The sequence below is a fragment of the Emydura macquarii genome, unplaced genomic scaffold (assembly GCF_026122565.2).
Source record: "Emydura macquarii macquarii isolate MOO-44397 ecotype Brisbane River unplaced genomic scaffold, CSIRO-AGI_Emac_v2 contig_1253, whole genome shotgun sequence".
Taxonomy (NCBI): Eukaryota; Metazoa; Chordata; order Testudines; family Chelidae; genus Emydura; species Emydura macquarii.
In genome coordinates, this window is record NW_027131390.1 from 6,077,955 (window position 1) to 6,098,790 (window position 20,836).

The 20,836-nt window shown below is 43.7% G+C and overlaps 1 protein-coding gene across 1 annotated transcript; it reads left to right on the forward strand.

Moving 5' to 3' along the window:
• The first annotated feature begins 1,698 nt into the window (after window positions 1-1,698).
• F9 (coagulation factor IX) lies at window positions 1,699-19,906 on the forward strand. Its single transcript, XM_067548081.1, has 8 exons — window positions 1,699-1,794; window positions 5,957-6,120; window positions 6,447-6,471; window positions 8,480-8,593; window positions 11,519-11,647; window positions 12,979-13,184; window positions 14,674-14,791; window positions 18,483-19,906. Exons 1-8 carry the CDS (start codon window positions 1,722-1,724, stop codon window positions 19,043-19,045), a joined length of 1,392 nt encoding a protein of 463 aa, XP_067404182.1. The 5' UTR covers window positions 1,699-1,721; the 3' UTR covers window positions 19,046-19,906.
• Window positions 19,907-20,836: the final 930 nt, after the last annotated feature.

Genomic DNA, 20,836 nt, shown 5'->3' on the forward strand with positions numbered 1-20,836 from the left:
AGAATTCTACTGCAAGTACAATAATAAAATATCCATCTTGCTTTGCAAAGAACTACTGAAGCATGTCAGAGCCCCTCCCTTTCCAGCCCGTCACCCTTTAGAAGTCAAAGGAAAAATCTCAGCTCTTCCTCTCTTCTAGGAAATTATTAGCGTTAATCTAGAGAGGTAATAGCACCATGTACCAAACACATTCTTTAAAATGTAATCCTGCTTTAAAATCTTTAGGTTTACAGTTGCCATTTAAGTCTATTATTCATTCCAGTGCAGCGATTCTCATTTAAAGGAGGATCTCTTCTACTCGTACTTTGAGTCCTGATTCTGTAGTGTACGTCACATTAGTCATCTATTCTGGGCAAAGTGAGAGCAGAAAGGTAGGTGAGAACAAGGGCCTCCTGGGTAAAAAGAGCAAAGTGGAGCCAGGTGATTTGATTATTGTTGTATTAGATTAGAACTCCATTTAACAATACTATCAGCTCAGTTAAGGTAAGTGTGTATATGGTCCCAGGACAAGGAATCAATGACTGACCCGGGCCCTGCAATCAACCAGACTCCAAATGGCTGCAGGCTTCTGCACTAACAGATGTCAAATGCAAGAAAGGGGCCCAATGATCACATTCAATCCCCTTTAACATGTATTTCTAGTTACATGTTTGAGTGAGAGTGTGCTGGCTCTCTAACATGCCCGCTGATCTCTCCCACCTCCAGTCCTGCCCATGGTCTGCACCAGGGCTTTTGAGGAATGTAGCCCTTCAGCTGTCTTCTGCAGAGCGGGCTCCATTAAGTCATTGGGAATTTTGCTGTGGACTTTAATCCCCTGACTTTTTTACCTAGACAGGGGGTGAAAAATCTTACTCTTTGTTTCAAGTTTTCAGTAGGTGTGGGTCTGCCTGGTTAGTTGTGGGCATTTAGTACGCACCTCTGGGCTTGACTCAGTTTTCTCATGCTTGCGTTACAGCAAGCTTCCTTAAATACACATATAATTCACGCTTACAGCAGGGAACCCCATGAACACAGAGGCCATGTTATTTGAGGAACCAAACAAGGGATTGGGGCTGAATTCATGGAAGCCAATGCAAATTGCTCCTCTTTGTGCCAGCATGGCTGCCTGCAAGCAGGAGGCAATAGCCCACAGGGGAAGGATGAGAAAGAAACTGGGGTGAAACAGGGAGCAATACTTAAGATTTTCCAGTGTGGAGGGCTGCATGAAGAACACCATTCAAATCCCACAGTACTCAACCAAAGGGACTTCCACTGACTCCAAGAGACTCAGGATTATGGATGGAATAATCACCCGTGGGGATTACTGAGTCAGCACATTCCCTGGCTATGCACCATCCACTTTTTGAATTGCACTGACCCCTACAGGTCCGCCAGCACAGAGGCATTGCAGCATTACCAACTCATCCCAGCTCATGTTCTGATACTAAGGCTCTGTCACTGCTTTTTACATGAGCAACAGCAAATATAAACCCCACGAACCTGGCCCCCACGATTTCTTGAGGCTTGAAAATATGCAATAAATTAATCCTGTGCAAGGCTGTGGTGGTTACACCTTATTTCACATCCAAGCTACTGTTTCAGAGAATCCTCTTCAAATGCACATTTGGGGACCTTAAATTAAAGGGTTACCCAAAGTAAACAGGCAAGGGCCTGCACTTTGGAACGATTGATCCAGCTTCTCTATACTTGCACAATTCGTTAGCAAAGGGATTGCGTGGTACATGAAAATGGCAAAAATCTCTCTCATAATCACCACTGGTCTTCTGGGATCTCTTCTCTGTGCCGAATGTACAGGTTGGTTCATTTTAAACCTAGCAAGTCCTCTGCTTTTTAGTTGTTGTCAGAGATCGGATTACATTTCTGTCCTCTGATAAGGAATAAATAATTTACCAGCAACAAAATTCACATAGTAAGACTGCTGAATTTTATAGGTTCATCATTTAAAAGTATATTTTCTCTTCAGCATAAAAAAAAGTCTTTTTATGGTGATTAATTCCTGTGTTGCTTTTTATATAAAGAACTGGACTTTTCTGGTACTTATTTAATGACTTTCAATTTCAAGGAATTGCTCCAGATTCAGCCATTTTTAATACAAATAAAACAATAGGGGGAAAAGAGGTTTACAAAATAGCTTCTGTGCCTTTTACTATGTATTTGAACTCTAGAACAAAACTGTATCAATAAATATATAACATGGTCATTAGATTTGCTACTGTGAAGATTGTTTAAATGCCAAACACAGGCTGAATTCAAATAAAAGAGTTTAAGCTACGATCATGAGTGTGCAAGAGAACAGTTTGGCCAAAAAGCAAAGATTTCTCATAGAAATGAGGTTAATACACCAGCTATCAGCTGAAGGACAAGATGTATCACACCATTTGGTGCCTAGCTTTCTTCACCTACAGGGTGGTGATCCTGCTGTAAGGAAATCAAAGGAAGTTTTACCCCTTACTTCAATGGGATGCAGACCAAGTCCTAAAGAGGGAGAATACTGCTCCCCTTAGGTTTTGTTGCAAGGTTGCATCCATGTTTGTGCATTATTATGCGTGATAGAAGGGCCTATATAGCAGTGCTGAGTATTTTATTCTTATTTCACTTCAAACTAGACAGCCCACGCTATCTGGGACCATAAAATACTCTTTCCAGTGCATTTGCTCAGTGATTAGAACAGAGAGCCTAAAGCATAGTATTGTGATACTTCCTGAAAGCAAACCATGGCAAAATATTCTTTCTAGGCCCCATGAGATGTGCCTACCAGGTAATTCTAGGCTAACCCGGATACTGGAAACCTCGTAAATTCAGGCACGGAGAAAGTGTTTTTAAACATTGGCTCACAGATTTACCAACTTAGCTATTGTCAGTTGCTTCCAGCCAGAGGTTTCCCTGAGGAGGGAATAAAAAGCCCATTCCCTGACTAGGCCCAGGGGCTTTTGTCCAAGGATTTTTTTTTTTTAAGCATTTTGCAGCATCAGTACATGACCGCATTAACTAGAATGGCAGAAGCTGAAGTTAGAGAGGTGCTTTGCATAGGTTAATTGGAACAGGCTCTTGCTATACTCCTATTGGCTAGGAGTGTCCAGGAAGCGATACAAGGTGAAAATGTTGCAACTGATGTTCTAGCTTGTGTGTAATTAGTCCACAGACTCATTGTGCAAAAAAAGCAGCAGAGTTGCTAAAACAAGCAAGGTGAAAGGCTGCTCGGACAATCAGTTTTGTCTCTGAGCCCATGAAGTTAAACATTTCTTGATCTGCACTGGGCCCTTTGCACAGTTCAAATGCAAAATGGCAGGCACCAGAGGCACACTCACCCCCAAAAGGGGTTGATTATTTTTGACGTATAAGGTGGTAGAACCATCTTTACTCATATTGATGCTGCTGTGGGCAATACGTTGACAGTGATCGCCTTTGCATTTTAAGGGTGAGCTAGCCAATGGTCGTAACTTCAGATGGCAGGAAGAGGAGGAAATCAATTTTCGATTCCTCTTCCAAAACACAAACCAAATTATTGCCATCAGACAATAGTCACGAGTCTCTACAAGCCCTGCTTTCTGAGAGAACACCATTTTTTACTCCATGAAGACCTAGGGCAAGGTAGTTCTATTAAGATCAAGATTTTAATTCTCATAGCCTCATTGTTTCCTTTTGCTAATTGAAAGCAAATGTCAGCCGAAGGAAAACAGAATTGTAAATTTGTTTTGCAGTCATTTAAACGGTTATAAAAACAGTTGGAAGTCAGAATAATCACTGGCAGAGAGAGTTCCAGATGAAGGGCCAATTCCTGCCTTTGGTTACAGGGCAGTAAATCCAGAATGACTCCATTTGAGTTCATTGGAATTACCACAGTATAAATCTGGAGTAAGGGCTTTATTGAAATCAATGGGAGTTTCTCTGATGACTTCAAAGGGCATTTAATTAGGCACTAGGTGAGAGCAGAAACTAGCCTTCTCAAAGCAAATAGAGATTGTCTGGTTGTTCTCAGTCCTCACCAGTTCCTCTTCTAGTCATGGTGCTGAGTTTCTTCTCTCTCTCACTGACTGAAGTAGCGAATGAAATTTACTCCCATTTACTCAGAAATCTATTACTGCACAAACCTTATATGAACAAGAAGCTACATAATATCATTTCACATACTTAATGACCAACTTTAACCCCAAGCAGAACTGACAGCACCATCTAGTGACTATGAGAGGCTTTGATGTCTTTCATTGTAAGCCTGTTATTAGTAATAAGAAAGGGCCTTGAAAATCTGGCTGTAAAGTAGACAACCAAGAAGTTTCTGTTTTAAAAAGCAGACCTGCTCACACACAAAACAGTGCTTGCGGTCTGATGGTGAAACAAAGCACACTGCTGCTTAATACATGGGAGAAATTAGTCATGAACACTGAAGCCCTGATAAAATATTGCCCACATAAGATGGCCATTAATAAAGTCTTGATTGGTGAATTTATCTGCCATGTGCTAGCCTCAGAGGATGTGTTTTGGGGCCTGGTTCACCAAAGAATAAATGGACTGATCATTTTAAGCGGTGTTAGTTCTAGGAGAAAAAATAAACACGTTTTAAAAAGTGAAAACAAATAATATCCATCTCCTTTTGATTTTCTTCTGGGACAAAATTCACCCCTCTCCTGAGGGCCTGCATAAATCCTGGGCAGTACGTAGGTCTCACGCCTTGAGTCTCTCTGACTGGGGTGAAATTCATCTCAACAAGCATTTTCAGGCTTGGTCTACACAAAGGCTTTGTATTGGTATAACTATTTTGGTTATGAGTGTGGTTTATTTACAGATATAGTCATACCATTACAACCTCTAGTGTGGACTCCGTTATCTGTATACAGGAACTTTATACATACATACAGGAAGGGGAATACGTTATACTAGAATAAGCATGTTTATACTGGTGTAACTGTATCAGGCCTGGATTTAGGGGCAGGCGACCGCCTAGTGTGTCAGGCATGGGGGGACCAGGCTCGGAGTGCTGTTTTTGTTGTTAGCGACAAAAGGGAAAATAAAACGCTTGAAGTAAAATGTTTCAGGTATTCCGTGTGTGAATTCATTTTTCACTAACCTCCTAGAATGTTCTGGACCTTTGTAGAATCTCATGGAACCTTCCAGACTTTCTGAGAACTACATTTTTCTCAAACCTCCTAGAATGTCATCAGCCAGGTTCTCGTGGGTATAATATAAGGGGCAGAGAGGCGCCAGTCAGACAGTGAGCTATAAGATCAAACTGAAGGGAAGTGAAAGCCCAGCTGTGATATTGTGAACCTTGTTTTATTGTAATTGTAAAAGTGTACTTGTGATTTAAGGGTCTAAGTAGCGACTAATAAAGGACATATTTTATAAGACACCAGAGAGATCTATTGAACCCCTATCTATGCAACAATACGAAAGAAATACTGTCCCTTTTTTTGTCATGCTTAACACGTAATGTTTGATGACTTTAAGACTACGGAATATAGACTTCTGCTTTCCCTCATACTGTCTGTTTTCCCCATATTGTATGACAGGGATAAATCATGCATGCAAATGTTGTGAAATGGGCTACTAATGCAATACAAAAATAAGGTATTCAAAAGTTTAACAAATGGATGGGGGAGGGCCCCAAAGATGGGCTTCACCCAAGGTGCCATTTGATCTAGAGCCAGTCCTGACTGTATCCACACTAGGGAGGTATTGTACTGCTTTACACATAGTGGTATAGTTTAGACACTACTTTAATGAGTGCATTGTTTCATAAGAAGGCCAAATTGGGTGCGTTGTATTTTCCTGCAGGTGATTTACTCTTGTCTGTGTGTGTGCAGTATGCCCATAGCCCTGGTGTCTAGGTGGTGAAAACAAACGCCAGGAAAGGAAAGCATGGTACTTGAGAACACAGCACTTATTACATGATAGTTAAAACTTTGAGGGGAAATGTACCATCATGTAACTCTGGCCTATGTTTCTTTTTAAATTGCAGTTTTTATCAAACATGAACAAGCAAGCTCAATTTTGCGCAGGCTGAAGAGGTATAATTCAAATAGACTGGAAGAGTTTGTTCCAGGGAATCTAGAGAGAGAATGTAAGGAAGAAAAATGCAGTTATGAAGAAGCGCGAGAAGTCTTTGAAAACACAGAAAAAACAGTGAGTGTTGTTACTGCAGAACAACAAGAGACTCGCCATTATTAACCTACAGGATGAGGGACAGAAAGAAGAATCATGGGAAAAGTCTTTTTCCCCAAAGGGTGCATTTCACCCTATGCAATGGGCCAGCATAAAACCTATGTTCATGCGAGTCTCACATAAGCCCTTATACCTATGCTAACCCACTTCAAGAGAGGGATTTTAACCCCACAATCTATTTTAGATCCTTTACCTAAAGTTTTGGGGGCTTTACTTCTTGCTAATTCTGTAGTTTAATTTTCAAGTTAAAGTGAAATTATTCATGTTATTGTTTGTTTGTTTTGTAGATGGAGTTTTGGAAAGGGTATATTGGTAAGAGATTTGCTTCCTCCACATTTCACATACATAAAAACCATACAGACATACAATACATACTGTGACAGGGCTAGATCTGATGGCTACAGGAGAGTAGTGGAGGGTATGTATATTAGCCCCAGGATCAACAAATCCCTGTTCCTTGGGTGATCCAGCTGGGGCCACTCCAGGGCAATTAGGCCAATTAGGCCAGCTGAGGCCAATCAAGGAGCTTCCCCCAGCAGTTAAAAGCCTCCCTGTCAGGCAGCTGGGGGCAGCTGGAAGGGAGTTAAGAGTTACCATCTGTCTCTTCATGCCTTCCTCCCTCCCTAACCCCAACTAGCCCTTATTTCCCCCCCTCCCACCCTAAAAAAAATCAATGCACACTAAACATATGAAACTAATTTTAAGGATGTTTCAGCAAATTAGCTGCTTTGTAGATTGGTTGAGCACACAGAACATCTCACTAAACAGTCTTAAATAATTCACATGAGTCAGTCCAGCCTATAAAAGAAAAGAAGTTTCACTGCACTTTAAAATTGTCCTCTGAAAAACCAATCGTAATTAAACTGTGATACTGTGGTTTGTTTTTCTAGGGTTGAAACTAATGACCTCTGCAAAAAAAATATAAATAAATCTTACCTTCCCCTTTTATCACTCTGTATGTTTACTGATTAGCTCACTTGCTGGTAGCACCAGAAATGACCCAGGCCTGCTGATAGTGTGGGGGCAAAGTGAGGGCAGCAGGCTTCAGCAGTGTTACTGAGCATGCTCAGTACAAGCCAAATAGGAAATCTGGGGCGGTACTGGCCTCCTTCCATACAGTGCCTTTGGGTAGTACCAACCTCTGTGCTGTGTGGGTGAAATTCACTCCCATGCAGAGACCCCACTCAAGACTTATGCACCACTCTAATAGCAGTGAATGTGACCATAAGCAGCCATCTTCTACACCACACAAGCAACTTTCTGGCAGTTTCCAAGGCTTGAGTCCTAATTCGCTGCTGCCCTGTGTGTTGCATCTGCACTGTTGTAAATGACAAGTGGGTATAAAACTCTACCATGAGGTAGCATTGCTTCATATATCAGCCATTTGCACTGGGGGAAGTGGTTTCACAAGCACCAGGGTGACAAAGAATCCAGTCCCTGGCCCGCAAGCTGATAGTCTGTAATTAGTTATATTTTGCCCCCATTTGCTTTGAAATGAGGGGGAAGGAGAGAGAGGATAAGCAGCATTGACAACTGAATTTGCTGGTGTAATATCAATTCATCAGGGCACACTTCACTCTGCTTCCCCCTTTGGCTTTGCTCTGTCTTTTAAGAGTTAATTTCCTTAGGATTCAGCATCGCTAATTCAGTTTCCAAGTCCCCAGGTTTTACTGCAAATTTTCTGATAATCGGTGTTTTTCTTAGAGCCCCAGCTCCTGGATTCACAGGAATAAATGAGAATCTCAGCTTTCATTTGTTTTAAGAAGTCTGTGTCTAGCCCTCACAGTTGTGGAGAAAAGCTTGAAGTTCTGAGCCCTAAAGTTCAGGGTCCTACAGTAAAGGTTCAAAACCAGGTGGCCAAGCCACAGGCTTCTTCATAGAAGGATGAGGACTTACAAAACAAAACAAAAAAGACAGCTGGATCTGCATATTCCTAAGGAAATTCACCCCCTCGCTCTAGCTTTCTAAACTAGATGAGACATAAGACCAATTATTGTCTCCCATTAGTGAGAACTGGAGAAAGCACTACTGAAATCAGGGGAATCAACACACCATAAGACTGGAGTGAGATCACGTTTGACACCATAATCCGGCCTTTGTGTATAATTCAGCTGCAGAGGTCACAATGTGGTTGCCACCCTGTCAGTTTGTTATGCAATTATTTTCCAGAATCTAACTTTTCACTTAAAGAGAAGTTTTCAGGTCTCAGCTTAGTTAAACATTCTTTAACATGGTAGGGTGGGGGAATACTCACTGCTGAGTATCAAAAGTGATGAGCGCCCTTGTCTGCTAATTAATTGACTGTGTTTTCATTTCCAAGATGGAGATCAGTGCAATCCAAATCCGTGTAAAAATGGAGCCCGTTGCGAGGATGACATTGGTTCCTACGTATGCTGGTGCCTGGCAGGGTATGAAGGAAGGAACTGTGAGCTAGGTATGTACCAATGGGCCAGATTCTTTGCTACCCTGCACCATATGTAGTCACTTATACCTGGGCAAAGTGGATGTGAATAACTTCCATACTGATTAGATGATGCTTTATACCCACTTTGCACTGCTGTAAGTGACCACACAACATGCAGGTGTGAGTCATTGGTGAGTGTGTTGCAGGTCTCTCCTGCTGGGCCTGATCCACAGAGAAGAAGATACCCTCCCAATCCCAGCTAGTGAAGCTTGGTTATTTAGTTCAAGATTAAACCCCTTCCAGCTGGTTCTAGTGTTCCCTGGTTTAATCCCTGATATTAACAAGGTGGCAGCCATCGCACAACGTAACTAAGACTCAGATTCACAGCATGTTCAATAATCCCATGTCTGCCAATGCAAATAGTTACATCGGGAACCTCCTTTATCTCCCCATTACAGGCCTTCCTGTACTGATCATATTAGTCAGGGCTATTTAACTCCAGGGGTGAAATCCTGGGCCTAATGAAGACAATAGGAGATCATTTCATTGACTGCAAAAGGCCTGGATTTCACCCCATGGTTCCATTCAACCTTCTGGGGGGATAGAGGGGAATGGGGCCTGATCCAAAATCCACAAAAATAAAACTGCTGTTTTCCCATTGACTACTACATGCAAAACACGGTTCAAAAGAACAAACAAAATGCAGATACTCTCCTGAAGGGCTCAGGAGTTTCTGAAAATAGAACCACTAATGGTTTAAAGAGATAGGATCTCTCTGTCCCATGGGTTGTTCCTGTCCATCCACCCATCTAGTATAGCCAGCATAATGAATGAGCATTAAGAAGAGATTCTCTTGCTACTTGTGTTTTCACTCTGACAGGGAAGAGGCGTGGGGTCCAGAAGAGTGTTTCAAATCTGCAGCAAATATAAAATGGTCTCGAGCCACTGCAGTATTCTTCTAGAGGGGAGGGGAGGCTGGGACAAAAATAGCAACAGAAATGAGGCATAAGAAGTGACTCTGTAAAAATAGGAAACAATTACGTAAGCATGACGACAGGAATGGATGTGTCCTTGGGGAGTCAGAGGAAAGTTAATCTACTGTGAAGTTATTTGAAAACACACTGAGAATTAAAAGCAAGTCTATTGACTAGTCGCTTGCGATACCTGAAAGACGAGATTCCCTAAAGACAGAGAAAAGCAAAGGGGAGCGTGCATCCAAAAATGTACCCAATGAAACGTGAGTGTAACATCAATACCCCTGGGTTGGTCATTAGCAGTGGGGAGCGAACCCAGGACCTTTAGATATTAAGGCATGAGCTTCTACAGTCTGAGCTAAAAATACCCAACTCTCTTAACCACCCCTGTAGCAGGCTCATCCAGCTCCAACTGGTCAAGCCACCACTAAGGGGGAAATGCCACATCAATTGGCATGTCCTACATATCCCCTCCTGGCCAGGGAAGTGAGTCCTGACCTTCAGAGGCTTCCCAGTTCAATTTCCAACCTAGGCCACCATCTATAACACTGCCACCCCTAGGTGGCAGCGACTGAAACTAGGGACTGGCTGGGCCTTTTTGCTTAGACGGTAGAGGCTCATGCGACAAGATCCAGAGGTCCCACTGCTGATGACCAATCCAGGGGCATCAGCATTACACGAGGTTCCATTACAAGCTCCCAACTCAGTTTCATCAAAACCTGGGCTGACGCTCATGAACTGTTTGTGTCGATCAGGGAGGATTTATGGTGCGCGTCATGGAAACATCTGTGGTTTTTACCTTATTTATGATGCAAAACCCGACAGTTTAAGCTGACTTTTGCTTAGAGGTTCTGGGTCCACTCCAACCTGAAATCAGAGTTCTATCCCAGAATTTATACTGCACCCTTCGCCCTGGCATCACATGAATCCAGACTGAAGAAAGAGGGGAAGGAGGAGTGTGGTGGGGAATCCACATGGCCGGTGACCAAATATTTGTACAAATCCTGCCAAGTGGAGCCGCCAAGTTCCAGAGAGCTCCGAAACGCTGAGTGGCCTCAAACTCACTGCAGTCGTTGGTATCACAACGGTGCTGTTGTAATGCACAAGGAGCCTGCCCTAGGGGACTCTTGCTCCCTCTCCCTGCGCTTTGAAACCACCATCGCCCTGATATCTTGCCAGGACACTAGGAAGCGCAGGGCAGGCGTCAGGGAACAGCCAGTCAGTCAGCAAGGAGAACAGAGTCCACCAGCCAAAAACTTTCCAGCAGCGAGAGAAATGAAGGAACCCACAGTTGCTACCACTTCACCATGTCTTTCCACAAAACGTTTCCCCACCAGTTTTATCCAGTTCTCGCTCAGACTTTTCCAGCTTGTCACGATTGACTACCCCGGGGTAAAGCCAAAAGGCAGCCCATGGCCAAATCAGAACAGCCAGATGCTCCTGAATGGACTCCTAAATGTACTTATTTTCTTCTCTGGAGTCTGGACCTTGACTAATCCTTGACAAAGAAATTTGGACCTTGACAAAAAATAATTGCCCATCCCTGCTTTAACATATTGGGCTCACGTAAACTATACATGTATTCGGTGGACAAGGGCTTGGATTAGATGGGCTGGTTGAGGTTTTCAAGGCAGACTAAGGGATTTAGCCACTTTTGAGATTAAAAAGGTTTCTTAACTCCGGTTTCCTTAACATCCATCAGGGACAGATTTCTGACTGAAGCTCATCCTGATCAGGAGTTTGAGTGGAAGACAGGGAGGATGCAAATTTGTTTCTGCCATGCAACAGTTTGGATATTTACATGCTAAAGGCATATAAATCAGTTTAAAGGCCTAATCTTGAGACGTGTTAACCACCCATAACTCCCAGACTAGGTCCTAAGTAAACAACTGAGTAACATGCTCCTTAATCTGTGTCATTTTCAGCTTTGCATTTATTGCACTTTTAAAGTGTTTTATGGGTTTGATTTAATTTCTTTCAGATTCAACCTGTGCTACTAAGAATGGAGGGTGCAAGCATTTCTGCAACAATGACCCATCCCACAAAGTTGTTTGCTCCTGTGCACCTGGCTATAAACTAAATGAAGATAGAAAATCCTGTGACCCTGCAGGTCAAGTTCTAAATGGTTTAAAGATTTGGGTTGAGCTCTCCAAAGCTTCCTAAAGCATATTGGCGCACAAAATCTCAGTGACATTAATGGGACTCATGCATCTAAATCCCCTTGGTGGCTTTGGAACTCTCAGCCCGGTTGTTTCATAAAGCATGTTATAAAATGTATTGCTCAGCAGTTTACCAATGAACCAGCTAGGAACCAGCTAGAGTGGGGATCTCCAGGAATCATGGTTCATGTCGTCATTGGCCGGGGTCGGTGACGTCACTGAAATGCCTGCAGGCATCCTGTCCACAGCATGGTCCAGTCTTTGATTGTGGGGCGCGGCTCATTGGAAATCCTCACAGCAGGCAGGGTGGCTGCATGAAACAGGCCTGGGTAGAGGCTGGTCCTTGACGTGCACCCAACCGACACTCAGTTTCCCCAGCTTTGCTACCCGGCAGCTCCTTTAAAACAAAGCATTCCCAGCATGCAGGGACACCTGTGGCCTGACCCATTGCCAAGCACCCCCAGGCCCCAATTAGGCTGCTGAAGGAGTCTCTTATCCCTTGGAGAGGGAGGTTTCCCAGTCTAGTTTTAAGGATCCTCTATTTCCCTTTGACCGTCAATACAAGTGAAAGGATTGTTGGTCTGACATGCAGCGTCTGCCAAGGTTTATAGTCTGCCTCATTTTTTCCTAGCAGAGGAACGGGACCTTCATGCAACGCAACCCCAAACCCCTACAAGTCGATTAATAAACCGCTGATTAGGTGGAAAGGATGTAGGGCTGGGGGTGGGAGGGGCTTTGCCCAACAATACATTACAGCAGAGCTATGCTGTGGGGGGCCCCTGTTCACCCGGATACTTCAGCACATGCTAACTTGGCCCATGAAAGAAGCCCCACGAACATCACTTCAGTGATTCGGATGCTTAAAGTTAGGCATGTGCCTAAGTACTATGCTGGACAGCGGCCTGGGTTAATCACAGCCGCACTCAGGATTTATTCCTTTTTAAAGTCCTTAAAATGGATTTCTAAAACCCAGTAGAGCGCTGTGCTGTACCAAGTGCGTATTGCTTGGCGCTCCTATTTTTGACCTCCTGATGGAGTTTATTGCTGTATTTATTTGACTATGAAAGCTCCTTATATCACCATAAATTAATTCAACCATAAACATGAGCCACTTGAACCAGCCCCCTTCCCTGGATCTCCTCTGTCACCCTGACAGCGAGATGTGTTTTCCTGAAAAGACAAACATTCATCTCCAGTTTTGCCACTTCATTTGTGATCACACTTGATAGGATGCATGGCCAGCCGAGCTGCTCTCTTATGGATCTGTACATTTTTCTCACAGTGCCATTTCCATGTGGGAGAATTACAGCTCCTGGAGCCAAAAGCAAGGACACCCGAGCCATCAACACCTTTGACACGTGGACCTCCAATTCCACCGATAATGAGGGCACAGCAACAGACAATACCACTCAAATCACACCCATCTCTAAGAAACTGACACGCGTTGTTGGTGGAATAGAAAGCAAGAAAGGTGAAATTCCTTGGCAGGTACTGGATGTTATGTTCCTGTTTGTTGCCCTGATAGATTTGATTGCTCTCATGTCGTTTTGTGCACAGTAGCATTTCTCTTATAGGCTCCTTGAAGCCAGTGTCACACATTTAAAATCTCTAGAGTCTAATCTGAGTCTGTCATTATCAAGTGCTGCAGCAGAACTTTGCCCAGCTCAAGGCCACACTGGCAACTTGCTAGCAGACAGAGTGACTGCATCTTTGTCTGAATGGGAGAATCCAACCAGATTTGGCTGCTGACAGAATAACACGTGATCGCTCCCAGTGCTTCACTGCAAGCAGCTGATGGGGAAGATTTCTCTGAACAAGCAAAACTGATTGGGACATGTTGACATTTTGGGGCACATCTTCAGAGTGAAGAAAGGAGAGAGCCACATTTTAAAATTTAAGGCTAAATTGTGGGTAGCTTTTCATGATGTTGTCACTGAATTAATCAGAATTTACAATTTAAGGTTCTAATCCTGCAATTTGACCCATGTGTGAAGATCCCTGCACCCCTGCAGAAACCTGCTAACTCGAGTGGGGTTCCAAGAGGGTCTGCCACCACTTGTGAGATTGGGTCTCAGACTGCATTGTGTGTGGCAAGTGCCATGCACAGAGGTAGAATCATAGAAAATTAGGGTAGGAAGAGACCTCAGGAGGTCATCTAGTCCAACCCCCTGCTCAAAGCAGGACCAACCCCAACTAAATCATCCCAGCCAGGGCTTTGTCAAACCAGGCCCTAAAGACTTCTAAGGATGGAGATTCCATCACCTCCCTAGGTAACCCAGTCCAGTGCTTCACCACCGTCCTAGTGAAAAAGTTTCTCCTAATGTCCAACCTACACCTCCCCCCACTGCAACTTGAGACCATTGCTCCTTGTTCTGTCATCTGCCACCACTGAGAACAGCCTAGCTCCATCCTCCCTGGAACCCCCTTTCAGGTAATTGAAAGCTGCTAACAAATCACCCCTCACTCTTCTCTTCTGCAAACTAAACAAGCCAAGTTCCCTCAGCCTCTCCTCATAAGTTATGTACCCCAACCCTCTAATCAGTTCTGTTGCCCTCCATTGAACTCTCTCCAATTTGTCCACATCCTTCCTGTAGTGGGGGGCCCAAAGCTGGACACAATATTCCAAATATGGCCTCACCAGTGCCGAACTGAGAGGAATAATCACTTCCCTCGATCTGCTGGCAATGCTCCTACTAATGCAGCCCAATATGCTATTAGCCTGTGAAATGTAGTCAAACCAGCAGGATTGGAGAGGAATAGCTCAAAGCGGAGGAAGCAAGCTCGGGAACCCATTAGAAATTTCCTTCCTGCATGAGGGAAAGCAGGGGGTTGTTTTCACAGCACCGATTGTGCATGAACCACTTAGCAGATGTTGTTCCTCACCCCCTTGTCTGCTCCTTTAATACACTTACGCGGTTTGATTTCTCTTCATCACTGGTTGGTGTGGGGCCCACGGCTTGGCTTTTTCTTTCCATAGGTTCATTTGCGGAACAGTAACGGAGTAGGATTCTGCGGGGGATCTATCGTCAATGAAAAATGGATAGTGACGGCGGCGCACTGCATTATCCCTGGTGCCCAGATTACCGTTGTGGCAGGTAAGCCAAAAGACGTCTGAAAGCGTCCGTGGATATTCAGCTAGGCACGTGAAATAAAACTGGCACTATCCCGTTTATGGATGTGTTCATCATGTCAAAGTTTCCCCAAGAACCCCATCCCTCCTCCCCCAAGTCTAGTTGGGCCACTAGACCTGTGACCGGCACCATTAGGGGCATCCATGTTCCAGCAGAGTTTGTTCATTATGTTGATGGGACGACATGTTTTTTTGGTAGGTAGGGAACAAGGGGCCATGTTACAGCCTCATAGCCACGTTCTCCCACTCCAACTACACATACAAACTGGGTTAGCACGTGGATGCTTCTCTCCAGGTCAGACAACTGCCTTGGTCTGGCTGGAGTTGTAATGGAATGGGCTTTAAGGTGTCCACGGACTGTAGAAAATAAAGATGTAGGGTCGGGTCCTCAGCTAGTCTAAATTGGCTTAGCTCCATTGACGTCAATGGAGCTACCTCAGTTTATGCCAGCTGAAAATCTGGCCCATAGTAAATTAGAAGGGGTAAGCTCAAGGGCTTCCATGTCATCTCCAGGACCAAGGCTCCCAACAGAAACAAGGCCCTAAAGGAGAGGCGTTTGTGGGTCTCTCTTTAGCGAAACAAAAATCCACAAGACCACTGCTCAGAATATGACACTATCCGTCTCCCCTCAGAAGCCTTAGCTAACACAAAACGTGAAATACCTTGTAAAAGCACGTCTGGCTGCCCCTAATATGGGGCCCTCACTGGCGCTGTGCAGCACAGCTCTCAATACGTTGACCAAACAGTGCCTCGCCACTGGTGAAAACCTGCCTGTCTGCTCCCATTGTTGTCGGGCCTTAAGCGTTCATAAAAATGATTCTTCACCCCAAATGTCGCACAGACCTGAAAGTTCATTCATGTGGTGGCGGCTACAAGAGGAATCCACGATCCAAATTCTCCTGCAGCCGAGGCAGAAATGGATCCTGCAAGACTGAAATGCTGTAGAAAGTAGAAATTGTGGACTGAAGTAGAAAACTGACCTCGTACATGCACAGTTCCTCACACGCATCATCGTCCCTATGCAGTGTAGACAGGCGCTAGGAAGCCAAAAGTGATTTTGCTCCACAAAATTATTTCATTGCATCTTTACCAGTGCTGTATTCCCCCCCTCTGCCTCCCTGTCCTCCCCACTTACTCAGCTTTTATTGATTGCCTGTGAAAAACCTGATGCTAATTCAGTGCAGGGCCCCATAACTAAAGGGAGGGCTTTGGGGAGGGTAAGCGTGATGGTTCCCAGGTGTGGCACAAGTCAGTTTCCTCAAGCTGTTATGATGTGTGTATTTCATACTATAACTGTTTAGCACATGGGACACAAATCTAGTTAGTAGTAGGAACTACAGATTCAATTTAAATGGGAAACACACCCAGGATGTAAGTTTGGTTGTCTGGGTATATTTAGAATGGTCAAGATTGTGACCAACTCACACATTAAGAGTAGGACTGTTGAAAAGGCTTAGACTAGAAAGCACAAGTCCCATTGACCGAAGCGGCCCATCAATGAGAACGGCTCAAGACACTTTCTGCACTTCTGCTCTCTTGGCCCTTGATTCTACCTGGGTGGAGGCCTGAGACTGATTTCAGTGGCACTCCCTGCCATTACAGAATGTGCCCGCACAGGATCAGTGTCTAGCCGTGCAACATGAGGTTGAGCACCACATTTTCTACCATTTAATTTCAACCAGTTTTGCCTCCATGAGAGTTCACAGGGATGATAGAGCAAGTCTCTTAAGCCATGACTACAACATTTCAGCTCTTTATACAGTGGAAATAGTTTCACGCTTGCAGGGCCCATTTTTTGCTGGGTGTGGGTCTGGTTCTAGTTTTGCAAGTTCAGCCATCTCTCGTTTCATCACAAATGTTTCATACCCCTCTGTTTGGGCTACGGGATCACCGTTCTGGAGCACAGCGGAATGGATTTTATTGACAGGCATCAAGTGAAAAACAAAACAAAAAAATCCATGTTTGGAGGTTTTCACAGTGACTTTGGAGTAGATGCCAAAAATCATGCACATTGATTTCACTTTTCACACATTCAATTCCCTGCCCCTCCATCTGTGTCAAACATCCAGCTTTCGTTATAGCACAGTAGGCCCCCTTCCCCAATATTTAGCAATAAAAATGGCATTAAAACTACCTTCACAAATTCCACATTGGGCATATGTTTGGCCTTTCCCTCCAACGATTATGGAGTACTGCCTATAAAAAAAAAATTAAGAAAAAAAAAAAAAAAAACCCTCTCAAAGTCCCCCCATTAGCTGCCTTATTTTTACAGTCTAGAAATGTAATGTGGTAATGAGGTACACCCTCATTTATAGCTCATATCCTAATGCACTGAAAACACACACAGCCGTTATGAAGGTGGCTCAACATTAGTAATAGTGTAGCTAGCAAAGTGGTCATAGTGGCCCAAGTCAGACAATAACAGTAACGTGAACACAGAAAACTAACACCTCCTTGATGGTATGACTTGAGGTTCTCTCAGGTCACATTCAACAGGCAGACAATACACTGTTAAGGCCAAAAGCATTGCAAATATAACTCACAGAACAGCTTAACGTCCAGAGATTGCAGCAACGCTTGCAGAAAGATTGAGGCAAAGGTTAAACACGCCCAGACCACTTGGGGCCACATAAAAGAGAAGGGTTACCTGCCGATTTAGGAGGCTGGTCATAGTAGGGGAAATGATTCTGCTTCTGGTTTCATTGCAGAGCTAGTTAACAAGCTGTCTGGGCAGGTAGATGCTCCTTTGGATAGGAAAGAACTGCTCTGACTCCAGTCAGACAAATCCTAATGCTGTGTAGATTCACAATTCCCCCTTTTTATCTAGAAAGTTCTTTTAAGGAAGGGAGTAGCCTTTCAACAACTCAGCTGCAATAGCCCTAAGCAGCAAACTGCCTGCAGCTGATTTTTATCCTCAGCAGGGGAAAGTATAGGACGTTGTGGGGGGTGGGATCTGCAGGAGCTGGGAAAGGCTGGCTTTGGAACAGTGACCTTGTATTTCCTGGCTTTCTAAGGCCTTATATTCCAGTTGCTGGCAGCAAATACCTACATCTAATTCTGTGGGGACACAACCCTTCTGGCAAGGATACAGAATGTTTGCTTGTTGTTTTGGAAGGTTTTTTTTTTTGCTAATAAATGGTCTGTTTTAAAATATAACATTCTTGGTTCTAGAAACTTTGTAATATCCAAAGACAATGCTCTCTTTTATAGCTTTGCAAAGCCTCTAAATGCTAAGAATCCCCAAATTTCTATTCTCCCAAACACTACAAAACTTTGATCATTGCCACCTGATTTTCTAAGAAGCCAGAGTTAGCCCCAACTGGTCGTTTGTTTTGTTTTTTTAAACACAGTACTGTTGGATCTTTAACTGGGTGACAGAGCGGCAGGCAGAATGAACCTTGGATTCTTGTCTCATCCAACAGCCAGCACACCTAGGAGTGCAACATCTCCTTGTAGTGCAGTGCATGCACCGCACCATCAACCGTCGGTCTGAGCCAATTCCCAGTGGGGGATTTGAACCTATGACATTTTGGCTCCCAGCTGAGCCTTCGTGATGCTAAAAGTATCTGTTATATGTGGTTACTAGCCCTGAGAGTGTATTTAGTCACCCCTCCCGTTGCCTGTCATTGTAAATAGCACCCCGTTTATTTCACCAGGTGAACACAACACGGAAGTCGTTGACGGCACTGAGCAACACCGGCCAGTGGTGACCATCCTTCCTCACCCCACCTATAATGCCAGCCAAAACAAGCACCATAATGACATAGCACTGCTGGAGCTGGACACCCCCCTCGAGTTTAACAGTTACGTCACACCCATTTGCATTGCAAGCAAGGAATTCACAAACAGCCTCCTGAAGCACGGAATCGGCACCGTGAGTGGCTGGGGGAGCCAGCTCTTCCGGGGAAGGGTGGCCACCGTCCTACAGGTTCTGAAAGTCCCATTCATCGACCGTGCGACATGCCTGAAAAGCAGCACGTTTTCTATCTTAGATAACATGTTCTGTGCGGGTTACCATTCGGAGGCGAAAGACACATGTGAAGGGGACAGTGGGGGCCCGCATACTACTGAAATAGAAGGGACCTGGTTTCTAACTGGAATAACCAGCTGGGGTGAAGAGTGTGCACGGCAGGGCAAATTTGGTATCTACACCAGAGTTTCAAAGTACGTTAAGTGGATAAAAGCTAGAACAGGTCTTGCTAAATCACCACAGAATTAAACCTTTCTATTGCTTTTCTGCAGCTTGCCTGAGTCAGAGAGGCTGGAGAATGTTAAAGCCCTAATTTGTTTGTCTTAAAATGTTGCATTTTAATAAACAATTTTAGTAGAACCAATTTTTCTCTTTGAAGATAAAAATTTCCATAGGGAGTTCAGAGTGCACGTGCTAAAAATGGGGGGGAAAATGCCTTACTTGTAAATGGCCAAATGCTACCCCCTCATTTCATCAGCATGCCATGCCCATTGAAGTCACTGTGTGATGCATGTTTGTCGCAGAGGACAGACAGAATTTGAGTTGAAGGATACGATACAGTGATCTTTAGCAGCAACTGAAAGAATATCTCATTACTTGGTTTTGCAACAGTTTTAAGGATCCAGAAGTTTTAATGGGAATCAGTGCAAGCATTGTTATGATCAGTAGGAAATTCTTGTGTGAGATTCAGTAATATGTAACATTGGTTTTCATGAGTATAAAATAACCTGAAAGCATAGACCTATTATATTCATGACAGTAGCTGCAGGATTTATGATGCTGATTTCTACCGAGACTTGATTCAAGGTTATGAAAAGATAGTTGTTTGGCATCTAGCTCCATAACTTAACATACATTTGGGATTTAATTAGACTAGAGACCGCATCCTCTGCCAGTGTAAACTGATATCACTCCATCGACTTCAATGGAACCCTGCACATTTATACCAGCTGAAGATCTGGCCTGATATTTTTAAAGCTCATATGATCCTTCTTGTTCTATTACTCATGGGTAAGTATTTGAGAATGGAGTTTGTATTCAATGGGAGATTAACCCTAAAAAAATTTCATTCACTATGGCCCAGATCCTTAGAAATATTTAGGCACCTAACTCCCACTGAAAACAAGGAAAACAATGGGAGTTAGGTGCCTAAATACCTCTGAGGATCTGGGCGTTAGTGCCTAATCTAATGTAGGAGTCCCTCTAGTTATTCCAAAGGGCAGCGGATTGGGGCCATATGGTGTATTGCTGTTCCTATTAAAATTCATGGGAGCTTTGCCACTCACTTGAATGAATCAGTCTCTTGCACCATCTATTCATACAAAATAAACACTGCTTTGTCCAGTCTTGGGTCATATCTTTTTGATCTTCCCGACGCAAGGCATTTACATTATTAAGACATTATTGTGCTTTGGACATCATTGGTTTATTCTAACACTAAAAGCATTAATAAAAAAACCTTATGATGGAAAACCTAAAAGGGATGAAAATATTGTCTCTTAAACTCTGAAATGTTGAGGCATCATACACTCAGCCATAAGAAGAGTAAGTGCAAATGTGGGTAACAGTTTACCAAGTTACACCCACTTTTGTAGCCTTCAGATTCACTTCATCATTATCAGAAGATCCTTAGCTACTTCCCTGTAAAAAGCAGACACATGCTGCTGAGTCACTGGATGTTAGAATAAAACAAAGCCTTGTGTTGAGCGAGTGCAAGAATAATAAAGTAATACACATTCTAAGTATGGGATTCAATTTTTGCTGGAATTATTAGTTGCTTATGGTTACAGGAACTAAATACAACTCTGTCGCTGGGGATGAAATCTTTGGTGTGGAAGCACACTTCCTAAAGAGATCATTGGTAGCAAAAAACACAAGCTAAAGAATTCATACTGAGCTGAGATGTGGGATGAATGCATCCAAAGGTTTGCGTCATTTCTTGGTAGTTCAGCTATGTAAACGAATACTTGATTTAGTGAAAGGCTCTGCGCAAAGAGGACAGGGCTTAAGTACAGAATCCTCTGCCCAATCTTGTCTTAA